The sequence below is a fragment of the Argopecten irradians genome, chromosome 11 (assembly GCF_041381155.1).
Source record: "Argopecten irradians isolate NY chromosome 11, Ai_NY, whole genome shotgun sequence".
NCBI lineage: Eukaryota > Metazoa > Mollusca > Bivalvia > Pectinida > Pectinidae > Argopecten > Argopecten irradians.
The window spans coordinates 16533447-16556728 of record NC_091144.1 but is presented as its reverse complement, the minus strand read 5'-3'; the positions used below and the strand labels follow the sequence as shown (position 1 = coordinate 16556728).

Sequence of the window (23282 nt, the reverse complement as noted above, 5' to 3'; positions counted from 1 at the left end):
GGCCATGTAAACAAGAACATAGTCAAAGGGAAGAATGATAGTTCAAATTAATTCTAATATTTGCAAATCTGATGATATATTTGCTCTAAATCTCTATAGTATATAAGTGATAATAAGCTCGAGGTATCAACTATTTAGAATAAGATATCGCATGCTGATCTCCCAGAATTACTTCCCATCTTTTCATTCCGTTAGTATTGAAGTAGTGAAACGACGGGATGTATCTGGGTAAATTGGAATGCGATATCTGATCCTAAGTGTTAAGCATATGTGATATTGCAATGATTACAAGCGTGCAATTATTCAATTATGAAACTAACTTTGATGTTTTTATTTAGCGAGCAATGATTTCATATGTTACAGGACATGAGCCTTATACGTTTACAGAATACATAGACTATTTTGACCTAGCAGCACAAATGTTACATGCTTCTAACGACTCACAGAGAAAGATATTCATCACGGGTAAGTAATATTTCTAATGAGAAAAAAAATTACTATGTTTCATATTTCATCACGATGTTGCAGGCTATCAGATATATATTACTTAAATTATAAAACAAATAATATACCTTACATTTCCCGTCCACTATGAATCCTCCCTCACACATGCTTTGAGCATGCAATAAACAAGAACACTACATGTCAGATAAAACGAAAACGCTATAGTTCTACCAGTAACTATCGATCCAAGAACGATTAAAGAAATAAATGTAATGTACAATGTATTTAACTGGTATACATATCCCGCTATGTAATGTCCAGGTGAAGGTAGCCCATCAACACTCTGGGATTTATCGTGGTGGTGGCAGTACTCTGAGAATAAAAACGACGAGGACCCGGCATTAACCAACGCTCATTTTGTACGACACATTCTGCCGGATGTAAAGTTAGTGGTTATACTAAGGAATCCTGTAGATAGGTAGGACGCCATCCATATCTTTATATTAACACCATTCTCAGCTTTATCATTATAGCTTTGATCTCCTGTTGAAAGGATCATTTTGTAAATTCATCAGATATACTTTCCATGTTTAATGTTAGTACATTGTAAATCGTTCACTATGTTAAAAGCCACAAGCATAAGATTAAGCTCTTGTTCGTTTCAATTTCAAAACCAAATAAAATGAATACAAAACTAATGAACATGAAAGAAAACACTAGACAGCAACTAGATGTTGTGCGAAATTACTGTTAGCCATTAGTATAAAAAATATATTTTAAGGCAAACTCCAGGATATCATTATCACATCTTTCTTACAGGTTATATTCTGATTACATATTTATGAATCCAAAGGAAAAAAAGTCTAAGGAAATATTCCATAGTAAGGCGAGCCGCTCCGTTCGCTTATTCAATGATTGTCTAAGGAAACACACTCGACGTCATTGCGCATACCAGGTAGGCTATTTTGTCGTTGATAATTCTAGACTGGTGAGTGGCAGTTCAATATTATTTTAATTTCGTCAAAATCTCTATGACCCACATTTACGCCACCTTCCTACCTCTAGTATCTTATTATAAGTTTCAAGTTTCTAAAGATGCTCCACCGGCGGTGAATGGTATTTTTCTCTATCAAAAGCAGGAGCAGGTGAATTGGGCCTTTTCTTCAGTTACAAAAGTTTACTTTACACCATTACCACCATTGAAAAGTTTGAGCTTCTAATTTTAATATAAGATAAAAATATAAAAAAACATTTATTAATGCCATGGCACTTTATCCTATATGGAATGAAGTACGTATTGTGTATGAAGCAAAAAATGTATTTTTGAGTTATTTACATGCATATATACAAGGTTAACATTATTTATTGTTCAGTATTGTTCGGCGGTGAAGCACCTTTAAGTTTTGGCGATATGACACTTCAAACCGTATATATCAGCTTTTGGTTTCCCGATGCAACTTTAAGTACATATAGAAAATCGACTTGGTTCACCAGCTGTAAATAATATGACCATTTTATCGCTTTATATATTTATAAAACAATTGTGATTTGTCTGGAAAAAAACCTTTCAAACTCGCGTAGAAGCACTTGATTTCTTTTAAGAATGTACTCTCCTTGTTTCTGTAACCTTAACATGGTTTGTGCCTTTGTTATGGTTAACACTTTAAATTAATTGTGCTCCGATCGTCAACCGTCGTGATAAAGGACAAAATGCAGGAAAGAATCAGATATGAGAGTGTCTCTATGATACTTTTGTTATCAGGTATACTTTGGAGATTTACGACTAACTATAGGACTGTATGCCGTGTTCCTTGAAGACTGGATGGCAGTTTTTCCAAGAAAACAATTCTTTATCACAACTTTAGATGACTACTCTAAGAACCAAACTGGGATCACTTCTGAAATCTTTGATTTTTTAGGGCTACGTAAGTATTTTTTAGTCTGGATCAGTAAAGCACCGTCAACCTAATTCATTCATCGATTTATGTCATTTTTGCCTCCGTAGCCTGAAACCATTTTACCGTCAAACTAGTAAGTGACGCCATGAACAGATGATTTTATCCAGATTGAAACAATCGTCACCCAAAGTCGAACACATTTTGTTTTCTTTAAACATAGTGAATTGTTAATGCATTCGTTGATTAGCATGATGTTCAAGACTTACATTGCTAATTAATTACTAATCTTATGTGGAAGTAGTCAGTCAACATTTTTAAACATTGTTTTAATCGTAGGTACGTAAAAATACTCTCCTTCACTATGAAAAATAAACTAGTATGTAAATAAGAAAATACCGACAAAAACAAACCATTACTTCAACACTGGGTGATACCCTGGTTAAGATAACACGTGGAGATACACAACATTCGTATTTTCGTCATTTCATGATTTGTAAAAACGAGATTAAATCATTCTGTGATGTTTCACGGCGTTATTCATTGTAGACAGCAGAAATTAAAATAAGAAAAAAAAGAAAATGTTGTAAAATTAGGCTTTATATACTGTTACTATATTGAAAATGAAATAATAAGTTTCCACATCACGTTTTGATCAATCAGACAGATATTATTTATGTCGTATTTGTAGGTGCAGTTGATAACGGGAAAGAAGGAGAAACTCATTACAATAGACGGAGATCATCGGGGATACAAGCAGGTGCTATGCTGGATGAGACTAGACAGCTATTGGAGCAGTTTTACCAGCCGTTTGATCACGCACTATCATCGTTATTGAATGATGAAAAATATCTGTGGAGGATATAATGGTTATTGAAATGTCTTTGAAGCCTGTACTATATCCTTTCGGCATGAGTGCTATTTCTTTGCATTTCATGAAATAAACACTTCAATGAATAAGTTTATAGATTAAATAATTATTTAAAAAAAAAAAAAACAAACAAACAAACAAAAAAATTCAACATTTTGCTTTGATGACAAATTGAATAAAGAAAAAAATCTTTATTCAATTTGTCATCAAAGCAGTCTCTGGAATTGTAACAATTCTTTTGAAAAAGCGGGCATTTTAATTAGGTTGATATCAGTACTGGGTATTTCCTTTCGATTTCAAAAGTATCATGGGAAATAAGAATTCCAGTTTTCTGAAAACAACAGTACTGTCTTCTGTCTCACAGTTTGTCAAAAAATCTCTGTCGTCCCTTGTACATGTTGAATACGACATCACAGCCTTAAGCCAGCAAGTTTGTTTTATTAGAAAATTACATCAACTAAGCGGATGTAAGAATGAGCTGTAAATGTGAACTCTAGCGGGGGTCATCTTAAAATGACTTGACATAACAACAAAGTGAGTGATACATGCCCTATGTGCCTTTTGGTTTTATAAATCATCAATTGTAAATACATAATAACCTTAATACCTAATATTGTCATTCAATAGTTCGTTTGTCAATACAGAATAATGGATAATGTATTGATAAAGCGATTGGAGATGCAATATATGATACAATGTAATAAAGTACGTACATGTACTTATATGAAAAAAGATAGACAGAATAGATCTGAGGTGTTCTGAGATGCCCAAGTTCGTGATATTGATATAAATTCAACGTCATTAACTGACACAGTAAACTCTCAGTATGAAAGATCGATGAACAGCAAAACCTCAATGTGTCAAAGTTTAAGCAACAGCCGAGAAACGTTCGACTCATAAATTGTAGAAAATAACAGACGCACTTTCTCCGTCGAATTAGCTACCTACTAGGTCTATACAGTGTGGGTATGTTGATGTTATCGCTTATATGTTTTTAAAAGGTTTTTTTAATCTTTCTGTCATGCAAAAGCTACATGTCTTTGTGCACTGAACGTGGCGAATTGTTATTTAAAGACATTTTGACAACTTATATATACTATACATAGAAATAAAATCTCAACACTTTGTACGATTTATGCGACAAGAAACAGGCACTGTTCACATGATCAAAATGACCTTGTTGGTTGTGAAGAAGAAAGGGTTCTATATAATTAATGGCCTTCAGCGAACAGGGTCATCCAATTATTGTGTTGGTGTGAATATTTCGTTTATATGAGAACTGAAGGCAGGTATTCAGGAAAACTGTTAAGTGTAGGATAGATTAAACGAGTTCTGTACATAATACCACACGTCTAGAGTGCGACCAGATCATGGCTGATCAATGTTTACACAACCGTGAAAACAAATGTCTGATTCAAATTGGTCCTACAACACCACGTGAATATGACAAGTATATACACATGGGATAAACTGTCCATTAACGCAATGGGAAAATGAAAAGTCAATCTCCGTGTACAATAGCAATTATGGTAATTAACTGTTTGGTTACTATGAGTGGACTGTCCAATTTACTTTGACTACGAGAATAATCCGACTCAAAAAGTTTGACTTAATAGTTATTAGATGACTAGAACCACATGTATATAGCCGAAAAAATCCGGACCAAAGAAATTGTTTCACACATAGAAATATTCGACTCAATATAGTTCGGCTTATAAAAGTTCTACTGAACTTATCAAACATGACATGCTTTTGAGGAACAATGAAGCCATTGTATGCGTAGCTATGGTACAGTGTATATGATGAACATAAACCGGATAGGAAGTCTTTACACAGAGATCAATATCTTGTGTATTAGTAATATTGCCAGTTCACGTCTATATGACTAATAGAACAATATTTGAAATATAATATAATTTTCCAGTCATGAAAAAGATAAAGAATAGTACAACAATTTACAAATCGTATAATATTCCTTTACTTATAAAATAAATGTGTTCTTTGTTTTCATGTTCTTATTGTAATTATTTAAAAAAAGGGTAATCTGTAACCGGAGATCCTATCATTACGGAACACATGCCTAATCGAATGAGCAATACATACGCGCACACAAAGAATTATCCTTAAAAGGTGGATGTAGACAACCATTGAAGAAGAGTAATTTTAAAGACACTGAAAACCAAAATCATTTTGAGATGACCCTCGTATATTCATAGCTCATGATCACTCTTACATAAGCATAATTGATGGAAATGTCTATTTGACCGTCGAACGCCGAAAGAGGTACATGTTTAGTTTACTCTCAAAATCGTCGAGTCATTAATATTTGTGTATTTCCAATTAAGTCATATTTTCGTTTGTTCAATCTCAAAATACCAAGAGCACGATTCCAAACCTTACCGTTATTCATTTGTACATCAATATTTATGAAACTAGTGAAAAAAAACCCGATGTAACAGGTTTAATTTGGTCAACTGCGATACATGGAATATAGATTTGTGCGACTTGTAAAATATGTGTTTGGCTTGTGATATGTGAAATTGATATTACCTTAAGTTAAGTTTGGAATGCACAAGACATTTCTTTTGTGTCTGAGTTTGAATGCATAGTAAGTGTTTTATGTTAAGGAGATAAGCCTCAAACTGTACTATATGTTTGAGAGGGTACAGCAACGGTGCCCGTAAGAGCCGAGTGCTCTTACTTACAAGACAGTTCATTTTGTGTTAATAAAACCTTACAACACAAAACATTCATCATTTATAAACCATGTGGGTAGCATAAGCTGAAAATAACAACAATGTGCATTCATCCATTTTATTCCATTCATCACGTGTCATACCAGTAACAGGAAAAGCATGCACATTTTCATTCATGTGTGTGTGCAGTCAACCATACCAATGCATTCATCACATATAAACCTGGTTTACCTAAAATACCCATAGTCACCCTTCTGTAATGAATAATATTCATTTCTAAAATGTCACCCGAGGATGGACATAGCCTTTCCCTACCAGGAAAACATCTTTAAAAACGATTACATGATTATTGCTACATTGTTTACAGAAACTGAAAGGGATTTACAATGTGCGATTTTGTGTTTTCTTGCATATCTGAAAATACAAAATGGAAAAAAAATAGATTGGGTAAAACAAACATCAGCTTTGCTTCACCTGAAAGAAACTTGCCAAAATAAAGTATTTACAATAAACTGGATGTTATAAAACATGATCTATCAGCGTAGTGGGCCATGAATAAAATTTTGGGATATCTTAGAAATTGGAAAAAGGTGTTTAAAATATAATGATGATACAAGAAATTCGATATAGAATATTTATTTGAATGTTGGTAAACTAAGCAACATGTGAGAGCTGATTAACCCCCAAACAGAGTGTGTCAGGAATATACTAACTATTCTAACAGACGTAGCTGGTAGGAGCTTACATAATGCAGAGTGAATATAGAAAAAATTTTGAAATCCAAATGGCCAAAGATCACAAGATGTTGTATATATGTACGTGTAACATGGAACACGCTCATGTGTATGTTGTGTTGCAGAAGAATTGACAGTGTGTAATATTAACATCGATAAAACAGTGCAGGATGCATTTTGAAAAGTTTATTTTCAAAGATGGAATTAAGCTTGAAATTGTGAATATTGTCGATATTGTCTATGGATGATATTTGTATGTTGTTCAAGATACATATTTCTTATAAAAGTGTTTTGAAACTCTTCTGGAATTGTTTATGCCTTGACACTTCAAACTGTGCTCAGGATTTACCAACTGGTTTATAAGTGACTGTCCAAAAATGATCACATATAAACCGGGCAGCGGTCCACAATCTTGACGTAAACAGGCTACAGCTCACTTATACAAGTTATGGGTACATTCTGTACATTCCATGAAATATAACACAAAAGGAACAAAAGGATTTACAGTACATGTAACTATGTTTTAATACGTTGTACTCTTTGTCGCACAGTAATCCTAACATTTTGAATACAATTGAAAAATTAAGATACATGTTTATGCAGTATGACGTATCTTGTCGCTTTCCTTTACCCGTTAGATGTAATTACTTTAAGCTTTAACTTTTTAACTTTATTGGGCCCCACCCCTCCTGCCCCAAGGGGGCCAGAGCCAAAATTTATACAAGTTCTGTTCCCCTTCCCCCAAGGATGTTTGTGGCCAAATTTGGTCACAATCCAAGCAGAACTCTATGACTAGTAGCGATTTATAGAATTTACCTCTATTTCCCCTATTGGGCCCCGCCCCTCCTGCCCCCGGGAGTCAGAGCCAAAATTTATACAAGTTCTGTTCCCCTCCCCCCAAGGATGTTTGTGGCCAATTTGTCACAACCAAGCAGAACTCTATGATAGTAGCGATTTATGAATTACTTATTCCATTCCCCCCTCCTGCCCGGCAGCCAAAATTTATACAAGTTCTGTTCCCTCCCCCAAGGATGTTTGTGGCCAAATTTGGTTACATTCCATGCAGAACTCTAGGACAAGTAGCGATTTATTGGATTTACCTCTATTTCCCCTATTGGGCCCCGCCCCTCCTGCCCCCCGGTGGTCAGAGTCAAAATTTATACAAGTTCTATTCCCCTTCTCCCAAGGATGTTTGTGGCCAAATTTGGTTACAATCCATGCAGAACTCTATGACTAGTAGCGAATTATAGGATTTACCTCTGTTTCCCCTATTGGGCCCCGCCCTTCCTGCCCCCGGGGGGTCAGAGCCAAAATTTTTATACATGTTTGTGGCCAAATTTATTCACAATCCATGCAGAATTCTATGACTAGTAGCGATTTAAAGGAAATGTTGACGACAGACGGACGGACGTGCGGACGACGGACGCCGCGCCATGACCTTCGGGCCAGGTGAGCTAAAAACTGATTTCGTTGGCAGTAAAACAGCGTTAAGCTATTGAGCAGCATACAAATTGGTTTATATTTATTACCATATCTCAGCGACCCATATTGACTCTGATCGTTGGTAATTTAGCAAGGGAGTATTTTTTGTATACTTCTAATATGAAGTGTGCATTTGAAGTGACTATACTAACAAAACAATACTTACGAATTAACAATAAAGGTATATAGTAAAGTCTTATATCGCGTTAAAATAATTTGCTAAATTCACAAGAAATCAGAGACTACTGTACTGCACCGAAGTAAAACATATTATGTAGATAGAAGATGTATCCCGACTAAAAGAACCAAAATTGTTTATATATAAAAATGGCCTTCAAATATACAAGCTCTAAAACGAAATCGTATCAATATATGATTAGGGAGCCAAGGTAGAAACAACCTAATTCTACCACACAGCAAAAGTTTAAGCAGAGGACCATTCAAGGAAATCGCCACGTTACATAAATTATCGGTGTTTTGTGCTGTCGCTTCGAGTGTACCGATGATAGACGGTGCATTCAAGCAAATCGCCACGTTACATAAATTGTTCTGTGTTAAGCTAAACCATACCACATGTAGGAGATGTAAACAAAAAGAGGACATTGATTAGGTATATGTCCTCATCAGTTATCAATATTGTAGTGACCGTACAATCAATGAACACATCTGACAAATAATTTTATCTTTTTTTTTTAATTATAAGGACTAATAAACATACTTCTCTCCTTATGCGCCCTTCAAAACAATTATATGGTAAAGTTCATTTTTGACCTTTGTTTGACCTAATTTGACCATCTAGCGAACTCATGACCTAGATATAATCTCTGATAACATAAAGTGAGAAAAAAACGTTCAATATCGTGATCTAGCTAAATAACGAAACGCATACCATACACAGCGTAGGATTATAAAAATTATGAGCGTTTGAAGTTGACCTTGACCTCGAATGTTTTCTGATAAAATCGAACGCACATTTCAAGATCTTATATACGTGCATAAGGTGTCAAAAGTTGAACGTCGTTCCTTATTACGTTCGTAAGATATCCCGCTAACAAGATTTGTGGAAATAATAAGAAGAACTAGATTTGATCGCGATCAAAACACGGGATTTCAATCTAGCAAAATTATCATGCTATCGATCACACGATCACTTTAATACGTTTTCTCTTCGCATCAATTTGAACTATCTGTGCAGACAAACGAACAAAAAAATAAAAAGAACAAACGAACGAATAAAATTATTATATTATATAATGTATCTAGTTGTAGAAGGGTTTTAACGTGTCCTTCCTTCCATTCGTCTTTTAATCTGTCTACACACTTCCTTACAGACAGAACACACTGCATTTGACACGAACATACTTCTAGATATAATTTTATAAACTCAGGCTGACAAACAAACAAACACACGAACAACTTACATACGGACAGGTGGGTGGAAACGCACGCACGATATGATGATCACAATTTGCACACATTGACGAACAAACAGCGCTAAAAAGTTGAAAGTTAAAGAACGGATAACAAATTAATATGCACATAAATAACACATAAATAAAACGGCATATTTGTTAGCCTGCTGTATAAAGTAGATTAAAGTGTTTAGTAGGAGGGACTATCTTAAAAAGTTTTACGCATCTTGACTTCGACGCGTAAACTGTAGACTATGACCGACAAACTCTCTGTAGATTTACCTACAATGTACATACTGGGTCTAGACAGTATCCATACTTGTGGTTTAGATGTTGTCACTTAAAAATTTTTAGTTAAAAAGATTATTCAAAATACATTCAAATTGATGCAATAAAATCAACTGAATGGATCACTACCTGCCGTGTCTCTGCACTTTTAAACTTTATTATTAATCTGTTTACAAAATACACTGTGTACAGAAACATTTTTACAACATTCAACAAATGCAACATAGATGGAGGACAAATTATATGTCTTTTTTGTGAAACATACATGTACATGTGCATTGAACGGATCACTGCCTAAGATGGGATACTAAAATATACTATATCTATAAATGAAATCTCAACAATTTGTGTGATTTATGAAGCCGCCACTTTTATTTGAACAAGTTCTGTGTGGTTATTAATGCGTAACACTGTGCGTCTCAGTGGCGGCCAGATCTAGCAGCATTTGAACAACGATGTATATGTTAATATTATGAAAACGTGAAAGCATATCTTTATTCAAACTTTAATACGTTTTCTCTTCGCATCAATTTGAACTGTCTGTACAGACAAACGAACAAAAAATAAAAAAACAAACGAACGAATAAAATTATTATATATATAATGTATCTAGTTGTACAAGGGTTTTAACGTGTCCTTCCTTCCATTCGTCTTTTAATCTGTCTACACACTTCCTTACAGACAGAACACACTGCATTTGACACGAACATACTTCCAGATATAATTTTATAAACTCAGGCTGACAAACAAACAAACACACGAACAACTTACAGACGGACAGGTGGGTGGAAACGCACGATATGATGATCACAATTTGCACACATTGTCGAACAAACAGCGCTAAAAAGTTGAAAGTTAAAGAACGGATAACAAAATTAATATGCACATAAATAACACATAAATAAAACGGCATATTTGTTAGCCTGCTGTATAAAGTAGATTAAAGTGTTTAGTACGAGGGACTATCTTAAAAAGTTTTACGCATCTTGACTTCGACGCGTAAACTGTAGACTATGACCGACAAACTCTCTGTGGATTACCTCCATACTGGGTCTAGACAGTGTCCATACTTGTGGTTTAGATGATGTTGTCACTTAAATTTTTTTAGTTAAAAAGATTATTCAAAATACATTCTAATTGATGCAATAAAATCAACTGAATGGATCACTAACTGCCGTGTCTCTGGACTTTTAAACTGTATTATTAATCTGTTTATAAAATACACTGTGTACAGAAACATTTTAACAACATTCAACAAATGCAACATAGATGGAGGACAAATTATGTAATTTTGTGGAACATACATGTACATGTGCATTGAACGGATCACTGTCTAAGATGGGATACTAAAATATACTATATCTATAAATGAAATCTCAACAATTTGTGTGATTTATGAAGCCGCAACTTTTGTTTGAACAAGTTCTGTGTGGTTATTAATGCGTAACACTGCGCGTCTCAGTGGCAGCCAGATCTAACAGCATTTAAACAACGATGTATATGTTAATATTATGAAAACGTGAAAGCATATCTTTATTCAAACTTAGTCCTAAAATAAAAAATGATGTTACTAACTACCGTGAGAAATATACTACACTATATAATTTAAAAAAAATTATGTTTACGAAGTATTCTTACTTTAATAGATATAAAGCCAGACTGACAAGGATATTTCAGGTACAACGAAGTCCTTTTGGTCATATACACAGGTAAACAGTGGCTCTTTCTTTTCATATAAATTGCACAAAGTGTTGAGATTGCATTCATAGATATGCTATATTCGGTATATAACTTGTCAAAATGCATTTGACGACATAACAAATTACCACATTCCCTCTTAGGCAGTGATCCGATCAATGCACACGATACAGTGACATGAGTGATGCAATAGTTTTATTATTAAAATATATAATAAGAAGGAAAATTTTTAAAAACTAGAAAACGTGTAAGTGACAACATCAACAAAACCCCAAGTATGTGCTCTGTCTATACCTAGTAGGTATAAAAATCGACGGAAAGTTAGTCGGTTATTGTCAACGATTTATGAGTCGAAGTCCAAGATGGCCCAAACGTTTCAAAATTGTCCCTTTTACAAACTGTTTTAATGTACATTAATCTTTCAAACAGCGGCTTAACTGTGATGAATTTATATATAAAAAACACGAAGACGGACAACAGATCTTTTTTTACAAGCTTTTTTCAAAGACTTCAAAAATTTATCTACAAATTTAAATCCTTATTCCAATTGCGTTTTCATAGAGGATCGGGCAACATCTCACGCTCTGATGTCTTTGTAAATTGACCAATTACAGTACTACTTCAATTTTCTTAACGACGACAAATCAATTTGCAGGAGCTTTCATACATGTAATTACGGATTTCCATTCAGGATTGAAATCCCTAATTATGACAGCTCCTGCAAATTGATTTGTCCATTCAGGATGAAAATCCCTATTGTTTTTGCTATGTTTTTTTTCTTTTTCTTGTTATTCTTATTATTTCCACAAAATCTTCTTAACACTTTTTCTCAGGAACGGAACGAGGTTCGATTCTCAACTTTGGACACATTATTTAAATTACAGGCACTAGGGTTTCAAACCTATGTGCAACAATAGTTTTACACAATACTTATTGAAGCTAAATTAGCGATCTCGAGATTCTCTGTCAGAAACAGATTTATTAGAATTTCAAAATTTCCACACATCAAACCTTTAAATTTGGAACTGACGCACCATGAATATACCCAATCAGCGGGCTCTGAAACATAATCTTATGTTCAAAAAATGGGATTTCCACAAATCTATTTTTGGTTTTACTCCGCGGTACTTTATTGTCCACATGTACATGTGTATATTTGCCAGGAAGTATGTCTCAGTATAATCATTGATATCAATACACAGCTGAATACAATTTATAATCATCATTTTGTTGGTCCGATCGTTCTTTACGTCGTTCGCCCATTGCTCTTTTTTATTTTGTTCGTTCGCTCGTTCTTCATTCATTTGACTTTTAAAAAGTGAAGGGAAGAGCATTAAAGCAAGTATCTGTTCGATAACATTACTTGTATCGTTACTTGGGTAGAAATCCCGTGTTTTGATCGCGATCAGATCTAGTTATTTTCTTGTTTGTAGTCAGTTTTCCCAAAGATCACACAACATACCTACATGCATGTGCATTCTGTAACAAGATATCGTTTTCAGATGTATATAAGTGAATTGGACTTGAAGCTTGATGTAGTTATTTTATTTACTTTCCTGTCTGTCTGACCTATGTTTAACTTGTAGGCACGGAACAATGGACAATTAAGAAACTGAAAGCTTGTGTTTTCATTTGTGGGTAGTTGTGTTTATTATTCTGTTTTGACAAACGAACTATAAAAAATCATGTTATGTATTTAGGCTATTATGTATCTACAACTGATAATTTGAAACAAGAGGCATAGAGGGCCTGTATCGCTCTCACTGTTGTTTTTTTTTTTTTTTTTTTTTTCCATTATGAGTGATATTCCATGCCTAGTTTAAAGATGCTCCACCGCTGACAAATGGTATTTTTGCACTATTAAAACTGAAGCAGACGATTTAGTATTTTTCTTCAGTTACAAAATTTACTTACTTTACACCATTACCACCATTGAAAAGTTTGAGCTTCTAATTTTACTTCAAGTTAAAAATATGAAAAATAATTAATTGCATCCCGAAAAAATTCCGTACCACTATATTCTATATGGAATGAACTACTGAATGCGCATGTACCAAAGGCAAAATAAATTATTTTATATTATTTTTTGTGTTAATTAGACTATTATATACACGATTAAACACCAAATATTGTTCAAATGATGAATATCATGCTCTGGCGGCGGTTGAGCATCTTTGAGAGAAGTCGTTTATATGAAAATAGCCAAAATGGCTCCTTTTGGCCTCGCCCCTCAGGTCCACGGGGGTCAGCCCAACCATTTGTACAATTTTGAATCCCCAACCTATAAGGATGCTACCGTTGCATTATAATTGCTATCCCATGCTTAGTTTCAGAGAAAAAATCGTTTATATGAAAATAGCCAAAATGACCCCTAAATAGCCCCGTCCCTCAGGTCCCCGGGGGTCAGCCCCACTATTTACACAATTTTGAATTCCTATCCTATAAGGTTGCTACCACTGCTTTATGAGTCTTATCCCATGCTTAGTTTCAGAGAAGACGTCGTTTATATGAAAATAGCTAAATTGACCACTTTTGGCTCCGCCCCTAAGGCCCCCGGGGGTCAGCCCCACCATTTGTACAATATTCAGTCAGTACCCTATAGTCATGCTACCAGTCAAATTTTGTTCAATTCCGCCCAGCGGTTATCGAGAAGAAGTCGATTGTTGACGGACGGACGGATAACGGACGCCAGACGCCGCGGTATCGCATAAGCTCACCTTGGTCCTTTGGACCAGGTGAGCTAAAAAAGAGGCCTAGAGGGCCTCTATCGCTCACTTGGTTTTTATGCTAAGTAACTTTGAGATGAGTCCCACTAGAGTTCACATTCACAGACATTCTCATGTCCGTTTAGTTGATGGAAATGTCTAATAGCACGTCTATGCGGCGATCGGTCTTTGATGTAAAGGTGTTCTGCAACAAATGTACTGTTGTAGGATATGGGACCTGTGTGACCTTGACTATTATTTCAAGGTGATCAAAAAGGAAAATCAATTGTAGGCAGTCATGTATGTTGTACTTGTTTGAAATATGGAATCTATATGAACACTGAATGAGTCGTAAAATAGTCACAAAGTTTTGGCGGGAAAACATACTTGTTTTAATAATTTTACCTTACTATGACCTTGAGTGAAGGTCAAGGTGAATGAAATAGCAGAACTTCTGTAGATATCTGTACATGCTATATCTATGCAAAAATTCAACCATGTATGTTAAGTATTAAAGGCGCTGAAACATTGTACATTTTTGGCGGGAAAACGACAAAATCGCCATTTTTCCATCCGTAAATGGATCTCCCAAATAATAATAAAAAAAAACCCAGAACAATAACAATAGGGATTTCCATCCGTAAATGGATCTCCCTGATAATAATAATAAAAAAACCAGAACAATAACAATAGGGATTTCCATCCGTAAATGTAAATGGAAATCCCTAATAATAGCACCTAACGTATTTAAAGTAATTACATCTAACGGGTAAAAGGAAAGCCACAATATACGTCATACTGCATAAACATGTATCTTAATTTTTCAATTGTTTTTAAAATGTTAGGATTACTGCGCGACAAAGAGTACAACGTATTAAAGCATAGTTACATGAACTGTAAATCATTTTGCTCCTTTTGTGTTATATTTCATGGAATGTACAGGATGTACCCATAACTTGTATAAGTGACATATAGCCTGTTTACGTCATGCCCGGTTTATATGTGAACATTTTTTGGACAGTCACTTATAAACCAGTTGGTAAATCCTGAGCACAGTTCGAATTGTCAAGGCATAAACAATTCCAGAAGAGTTTCAAAACACTTTTATAAGAAATATGTATCTTGCACAACATACAAATGTCATTCATAGACAAATTTCATTCATGGCCCACTACGCTGATATATCATGTTTTATCATCCAGTTTGTTGTAAATGATTTATTTTGGCAAGTTTCTTTCAGGTAAAGCAAAGCTGATGTTTGCTTTACCCAATCTATTTTTCTTCCATTTTGTTTTGTCAGATATACAAGAAAATTGTTTTGTCATTTTGTAACAATGGATATACATTTTAGAAATGAATAGTATTCATTAAGGATGACTATGGGACTATTTTTAGGTAAACCAGGTTTGTGATGAATGTCTAGATGAAAAAAAAATAAGCAAGATTTGTATTCTGTACAAGTTCATTAGGCCCTAATTGTTGTACGATGGTAACATTGTTGACACCAATTTTCAACACACCCAGTTCAGTTGCTGTCTTGTAACTAAGCAGGGCTTGATCATTCTCTTTCACTACAGTGAACTCAGCGCTTAAAAACCTACCGTTGTTACCAACTGAGACTTGTGCCACGAAACATTCAATTACGTCAATGGATTTCTTACTTCCGTACACGTATAGTTTCTTTTCAGATTTTCTCGACACACTGTCTACATGTTTGTTTTTCAAATGTTCCCATAGCTGTTTACTTATAACGACGTTACAGCTGGATCCAGAGTCAATAAACATACACATGTCATTTGAATTGTAGTTGAATTGAAAAAGCATAGTCATCATCACTTGTTTCAACGACACGTATCTTTTGTTTGCTTGTAGTTTCTTTCCTTTGTGTTTTGGTGTTCCCGGTACGCTTCAGGTTTAGTCTTGCACACATTGGAGAAATGTCCTATCTTGTGAGACTTGAAAAATTCCTTATCCTTCGCAGTACACGAGTCCGACTTCTGCAAGTGTGCATTACTTCTACAACAATAACATTGCTTCCGGTTTTCGGTTTGGCTATCGTGACCTATGCAAGAGTTAGTATGATACGCCGCTTAAATTTTACATAAAACAAATGCGTTTAGCACTGAGTAATGTCAATGTTGATAATTTATAGTAGAATATAACTGACAAGTATATTTAAATACAGTGTATATGTTTTTGAAAGTTTGGTGTCACTAAATCATGGCGAAATCTATTAACGCTATTAGACACTGACGTTCGGTATCGCGTGCACAGTTGGAATCTGCGCATAGCGGATGTACACAGACTCTACACCCGACAAGGAAAATAATAGTACGAGTACACTCGCACTAAAAATGTCACCCAGTATGCATATATCTTTCTCCGGGAAGCAAATGTGAAAAAATAATATCAAAATGTGAATTTTAGGGATATAATTCAGGAAAGAAGGGTGGAGACCTAAAACTCATGTTGGATTGAAAGTTGTTAGCTAAGTGTGAATTTCGCATGAATTTCAAAACAAATATTAAGGAAATTGAAATATATTTTGTCAAGTTGTTATATCGTACAAAACAAATCATTACCTTTCTTATGATATAAACATTACATTTCTCCATCTGTTGAAACAATTTTTTTTATAAAGTGTCAAACATTTTAGGACACCCTGTATATATAAGTTTTGTTTTACATCCTGGATGCATGCTAATCATTGGAAACGTAAAAACGAGTACATCTAAACAAAACTATATTAAAATTTTATGCGTCAATTTCGCTAAATAGCACATTGTTTAGCATTATGCGAAAGTTTTACGAACTTATATGCTGAATTCGCTTTATTCCGCGATTTCTTTCTTTCGTACAGCTCTGTCAGTTTTCAACGGCATTCGGAGTCAGTTACACCGGCCATTTCTGGATTCTGGCTGGATATCAGGCCAAAATGGCTAAAAATCATGCCGGGAGTACATCCTAAGCCTAATCGGAAGGGGTTCTAGTTTTACTTCAAGTTAAAGATATGAAAAATAATTAATCGATCCCGAACAAATAAAGTACTGATTACGCATGCACCAAAGGCAAAATAACTTATCTTATATTGTTTTTGGTGTTAATTAGACATCTATATACACAATTAAACACCAATTTTTGTTGAAATGATGAACATCATTTATGTTCTGTCGGCGGTGGAGCATCTTTAACGTCATATACAGCCAAGGGCATGTAAGGATGGCCTCCCATATGTGCGGTGTGTAGTGTTTGTGAAGTGCGAGGTGAAGTTTTGGGAGACTGCTGTATGTTCGTGTTATGTCTTCTTGTATAGTGGACATATACGATTTAATAGCGTTTATCAAATAACAGATACACGTGTTTAATGCCAGCGAATGCTTTATTTATAGTTAATAGGTAACAATTAGGATATGATATATGTAGGTACTAGGTACATATATATATCTTTAATAGGCCGAAATACCAATCGAGCGCGCCCCACTTAGAATGATGTTGGGTACTTTTAATAGGATGAGATACCAATCGAGCGCGCCCCTCCTTTATTGGATTATAACTTCCGGTTAGCCATTCGTCAAGGCAAACAATTTATCAAAAGATGTGCCACCTAAACCTAGGCGTTCTTCAGCAAGGGGCCCGGGCGTAAAACCCAGGAAGAGAGCATCGGCGTCGGCATCAGATGGTGTTAGTGTCGATGAAGCTACGTCTGTTGAAAAGCGTCCAAGAAAATATGACGAACACTGATCATGAGGAAAGTCAGCCCAATGTAAGGGCCCCCGAGAGGGGCAATAGGCCTAATGGCGCGAGTCAAGACAGACCTGGTGAGATAATTGATTTAGTGCAAATCCCGGGCACTTCACATGTACTGGGGGGTCCATCTCCGGTACCAAGTATTTTTGATCCCGTGGGTTATAATATTCCACAAAAAATAAAGGACAAAATCTGGAACACCGAGTTTTTGGACCTCGGTTTACTACTAAAATCTGCGCGGGAAATGGAGGCGGGCTTCGAGACATCGGGGGAGTTAGTAATCAAGGATGGGAAATTTGTAAAAATGTCAAGAACTCCTAAAATATATGCATGACATCCGTTTGGCGGCAGTTAGATCAGGTCATTTAGGCTGGGTACAGTACGATGAGCAATACAGATTGCGCAAGTCCAAGAACCCCTGTTCATCATGGGGTGTGATAGACACAGAGTTATGGCTCATGTATAATTCACCTAGCCAGATTAACATAACAGATTCAAACGTTGATCAGCTATCATCTCCAAGCCCTCTAGTTCTAAATCTGCTGTCCCAAGTTCAGGGTGCTGTTATAATTTCAATAAGGGAAAACAATGTAAATTTGGGTCCGAATAGCGCTATCTTCATGCCTGTAGTACAGTGTACATGCGGGGGATCACATCCTAGCTTTAAGTGTAAGCAAAGACTTGACAACAATAATTGCACTAATACAGATGTAGAGTTAGGTAGCGCAGACAATTCACAACTTCCCAGCAATCTTTATAGCCTTGGTACTACTCCTATAATATATGAAAAACTTTTAAAATACTTGCAGGATTATCCGTTAACTGATGTCAGGGATTATATCGCAAAGGGATTTAAGGAGGGATTCTCTCTGGAGTATGTAAGTCCTCGTAGAGCACGCGAGACATGTAATTCAGCTAGCACCAAACAGGCCCCAGAAATATTACAGGCCAAAATCAAGAAAGAGTTGGAGGCTGGACGCATAGCAGGTCTCTTTGCGTACCCCCTCTGCCCACCTTACAGGTATCGCTAGTAGGTCTCATTCCCAAAGAAGACAGTGACTATAGAGTTATAATCATTTGTCGTATCCAGATATCACAATTCCATAAAGATTTTATTCCACCAGAGTTATGTAGTGTGTCTTATGCAAGCATAGATGATGCAGCTGAGATGATACACAATCTCGGCCAAGGGGCTTTATTAGCAAAGTCAGATATAAAGTCCGCTTTCCGCCTACTACCAATATATCCTTGTGATTTTGATCTACTGGGTATAAAGTTTGATGGGCATTATTCTGACAAATGTTTGCCTATGGGGGCCTCGATTAGTTGTGTTTTGAAAAATTTGCAACTTTTATTAACTGGTTAGTTGTTAACAAAACTGGTAACAAAAACATTCTGCATTATTTAGATGATTTTCTTTTTGGGGGACAGTCGGGAAACAATCAGTGTCAAGCTTCTTTAGATATTTTTGAGAATATTTCACATGAAATAGGGTTACCATTATCCCAAGAAAAAACTGTAGGACCTACAACTTGTTTATGTTTTCTGGGAGTTGAGTTTGATACAGTTGAATTAGTAATGCGATTACCTCGGGACAAGATTGTTCAGTTCAAGTGACCATGCTTAAGCTTCAGTCAGTACTGGGTATGCTAAACTTTGCATGTAGAGTTGTCGCCCCTGGCCGTGCATTTTGTCGTCGTCTTATTGCTACTATTGCTGGTGTGGACAAGCCACATCATAAGATTAGAGTTAGTGCATCGATGGAGGCAGACATTAAAGTATGGTTGTCATTTTTGGAAAATTACAATTGTTTGACAGTAATTCCAGATAGACACTGGAGCACCTCTGCTTCCATGGAATTAAAAAGGGCTTTGGTGTATTCTTTCAGGGGTCATGGGCTTATGGGTCCTGGCCCACAGCTTGGTCAAATAAGGGTCTCCTTAAAGACATTACATTTCCAATTTATGTGTCAATATGTTTATGGGGTAGTAAAATGAGAAATCACAAAGTTTTGTTCCATTGTGATAATGCAGCTGTTGTAACAATTATAAACAAAAAAATCCTCTAAATCACAAAGTGTGATGACTATCATTAGGCCATTAGTTTTGTTGACATTAAATTACAATTTAAACATTAGGGCAGAACACATTCCTGGTAAATATAATGTTATAGCTGATTCCATTTCTCGTCAACAGTGAGCCAGGTTTCGCCGGTCAGCCCCAGCAGTAAAACTTTTGTCCACCCCAATACCTGCCCACCTATGGGAGATATAAAGGTTGAAGCTAATAGATTACTTCAACATGCAATGGCTAAAAGTACAAGGGCAAATCAGAGACTCCAGGGTCATGGAATTCACGATTTGTGTAGGTGACCTTGAGACCTTTCAATTTATGATTCTACAACATCTCTGTGAGGGTGAAGATTTTTTTTTTTTAATTTTAGTCATTTTTTTTTCCATTGCCACCCCCTACACCCCCCCCCCCCCCAAAATGAGACTCATTTCCCATGACAACTAAACAAATAATGCTCATAAGTGTGTTTTTTTCCGATATAAGCTATAGTAAATTTAAGACCTCATGGCCCTGGAATTCACAATTTTGGTAGGTGATCTGGAGACCGTTAATTTAATCTATGATTCTGATCACCGTTCAATCTATGATTGTACCACATCTATGAGTGGAGAAGATTTTTGAAATTGTAGTCAATTTATAAAAACGATTAGAATAGGTGTGACTTCGTCTCGGGTGACCTAAAAATGAACAATGTTGTTACACTCCATTAATAAAGTAAAGAGTTTAGAATCTCGAACAATTTCAAAATAAAAACTACCTGTGCTGAAGATATCCTATTTATAAAACTTTATGACCTATTTGCCGACGTTATGATACACCAAGCAGAAATATATTGAAACGTATACTTGGTGACAGCGTATTGGATAAGAGAAGGCTTCGTCTTGTTATTGCGTTTGGCGTTAAATGTCAAACTAGAATATACTAAACATAGAAGTCAACTGGGAATTCCTGAAACAAGCTTCCCTCAAGAAGGAGCTCTGGTCCATTCGGCATTCGGATGCATGTGCACGCGAAATATCTCCGTTACCTATACAAAATGCTGAATGGTATGGTTTAAAAAGTATTGTGTCATTTTTATCACGCTGGTGGTGGTGTCTATCATTTTAGGTTTAACTGTTACCACTGAAAACACACCCAGATTTGTGGAACTTCACAAGGCCAATGGGCTGCGTCCGTATTCCAAGGATAATGTGGACGGAATTGGCGATCATTTAGTAGCTTCCAGAGTTCAGCTGTGGAATGACACAAATGTTAATGAGTCCGAATTGGAATATAAAATACGGAGGTCTGTATGCGCAAGTCTTCCAAAAGGTATGTAACTGTTTTAATTCGCGATCACGGGATTTCCATCCAGCAAAAGATATTAGTAATGTTATCGAACAGACGATCGCTTTAATATGGTTTTTCTTCAGTTCAAGTCGAACTTCATGTACATGTAATGATCGAACGAACAGTCGAAGGAACGAAATAAAGCAATAACTAACTAACAAACGAATAAAAAATAAAAACAACTAACAGACAATTAAAATGATTATATATATCCAGCTGCACAGGGGTATCAACGTATTATTCTTTCCATCCGTCTGTTCATTTGTCTGTACACACGTCCTTACAGATAGACTGGACAGACTCTGCATATGACACGAACATACTACTTGATATTTTATCAATTCAGATAGACAAACAAGCAAACAAATGATAAAATATTGAATGCCTACTCAATACGGATGCTACCAATACACACGCGCGTTATTCAAAATATCAAAACAAAAATGCAGTATACACACCAGTAAGCAACAAAAAATATAATTCGTTCCTTACGTTTACATTTCGACCGACTACTTTTTTAAATTAAGTGTTCCTCTAAAATTGACCCTGAGATTGTTTTTCAAAGCATGTACGATTGATGTAACAGCCGGGTAATTGATGGAATCCGGAACAGTTGGCTCTCAGTTTATTCTTTGATCATGACCCCTTTCTATTAGGCTTAGGATTTACTCCCGGCATGATGTTTAGCCATTTTGGCCCGACCTCCAGCCGGACACCAGAAATGGCCGGTGTAACGTTGAATATGAACTTTCGTTGAAAATTGACCTCGGGACATTTTTCAACGTTGAAAACTGACCCCGAATGCCATTGAAAACTGACAGAGCTGTATGAAATAAAAAAAAAGCGCGGAATAAAGCGAATTCAGCATGTAATTTCGCAAAACGTTTGCGTAATGCTAAACAATGTGTTATTTTGCGAAATTTAAGCATAAAATTTAGTGCAGGTTTGTTTAGATTTACCCTGAATACTTCCGAGTTCCGAGTTCCGTTTAGGGATTCTGTTTTTTTTTTTTTAAATAAAATTTTAAAAATTCAGTTTATGTAATTTGAACATTGTCATAGATAATTTGTGATAGAGCTAGTTTAAATACGTTTTCAAATAACATCTATTTTCGTTTATGGAAAAACGGAACTCGGTTCCGTTTTACTTAAACGGAACTCGGAAATAGGAGTTGATAGAAAACTAAATTAAAGTGGTTTCACCACTAATAACCATTGAAAAGACAACAGGCTACATTTCTCATATGTCTTAGGTATATAGAATGATTATATCTAAAATGATAGAAAATTCCTTAAACGGAACTCGAAACTGGTTCTGATTTCCGTTTTTTTCATAAACGGAAATAGATGCTATTTGAAAACGTATTTAAACTAGCTCTATCACAAATTATCTATGACAAAACACAACAGAGAACATTTGTAATATGTTCAAATTACATAAACTGAATTTTAAAAATTTTATTTAAAAAAACAGAATCATTAAACGGAACTCGGAACCAACTTCAGTCTCCCTCGCTTGAATCCCTTTTCAAGCTTGGATGATCAGTTACCATGTTTGTTCCAATAAATGACTGAACTTCATTTAAGGTCACATGGGTCAAATAGGTTCAAATCTTTAAACGACTTCTTGTTAATAACTAAGAGGTCGATATACCTAATATTGGGCCTGTGGCATGCTGGGATGGAGGCTTATTATATATATTCAAATGAAGACATTAACCTTCATTCAAGGTCACAGGTTCAAATAAGCTAAAAAATCTATTCTACTTATTGGGCCATGTCCAAATAAGTACAAAATTTAAGTTTGAAATCCAGATTTTAGTGTATGCTCGGAAACCTGTCATTGTAAGCTTCATTGTCAAGATACAGATATGCGGATATTTGCGTGATTTTTTTTGTTAACTTTGAAT

At 35.5% G+C, this 23282-nt stretch overlaps 1 protein-coding gene across 1 annotated transcript; it reads left to right on the top strand.

Annotated features, from left to right (window-relative positions):
- Positions 1 to 307: 307 nt before the first annotated feature.
- LOC138335732 (carbohydrate sulfotransferase 15-like) lies at positions 308 to 3242 on the top strand. The gene is made up of 5 exons (XM_069284898.1): positions 308 to 465; positions 766 to 922; positions 1264 to 1399; positions 2207 to 2369; positions 3031 to 3242. Exons 1-5 carry the CDS (start codon positions 345 to 347, stop codon positions 3204 to 3206), a joined length of 753 nt encoding a protein of 250 aa, XP_069140999.1. The 5' UTR covers positions 308 to 344; the 3' UTR covers positions 3207 to 3242.
- The last annotated feature ends 20040 nt before the right edge of the window (positions 3243 to 23282 follow it).

Coding starts and splice junctions, on each gene's coding strand:
- LOC138335732 (XM_069284898.1), top strand. CDS start 345: ATGATTTCATATGTTACAGGACATGAGCCTTATACGTTTACAGAATAC. Junction 466..765: donor GAGAAAGATATTCATCACGG/GTAAGTAATATT, acceptor TGTAATGTCCAG/GTGAAGGTAGCCCATCAACA. Junction 2,370..3,030: donor CTTTGATTTTTTAGGGCTAC/GTAAGTATTTTT, acceptor TCGTATTTGTAG/GTGCAGTTGATAACGGGAAA.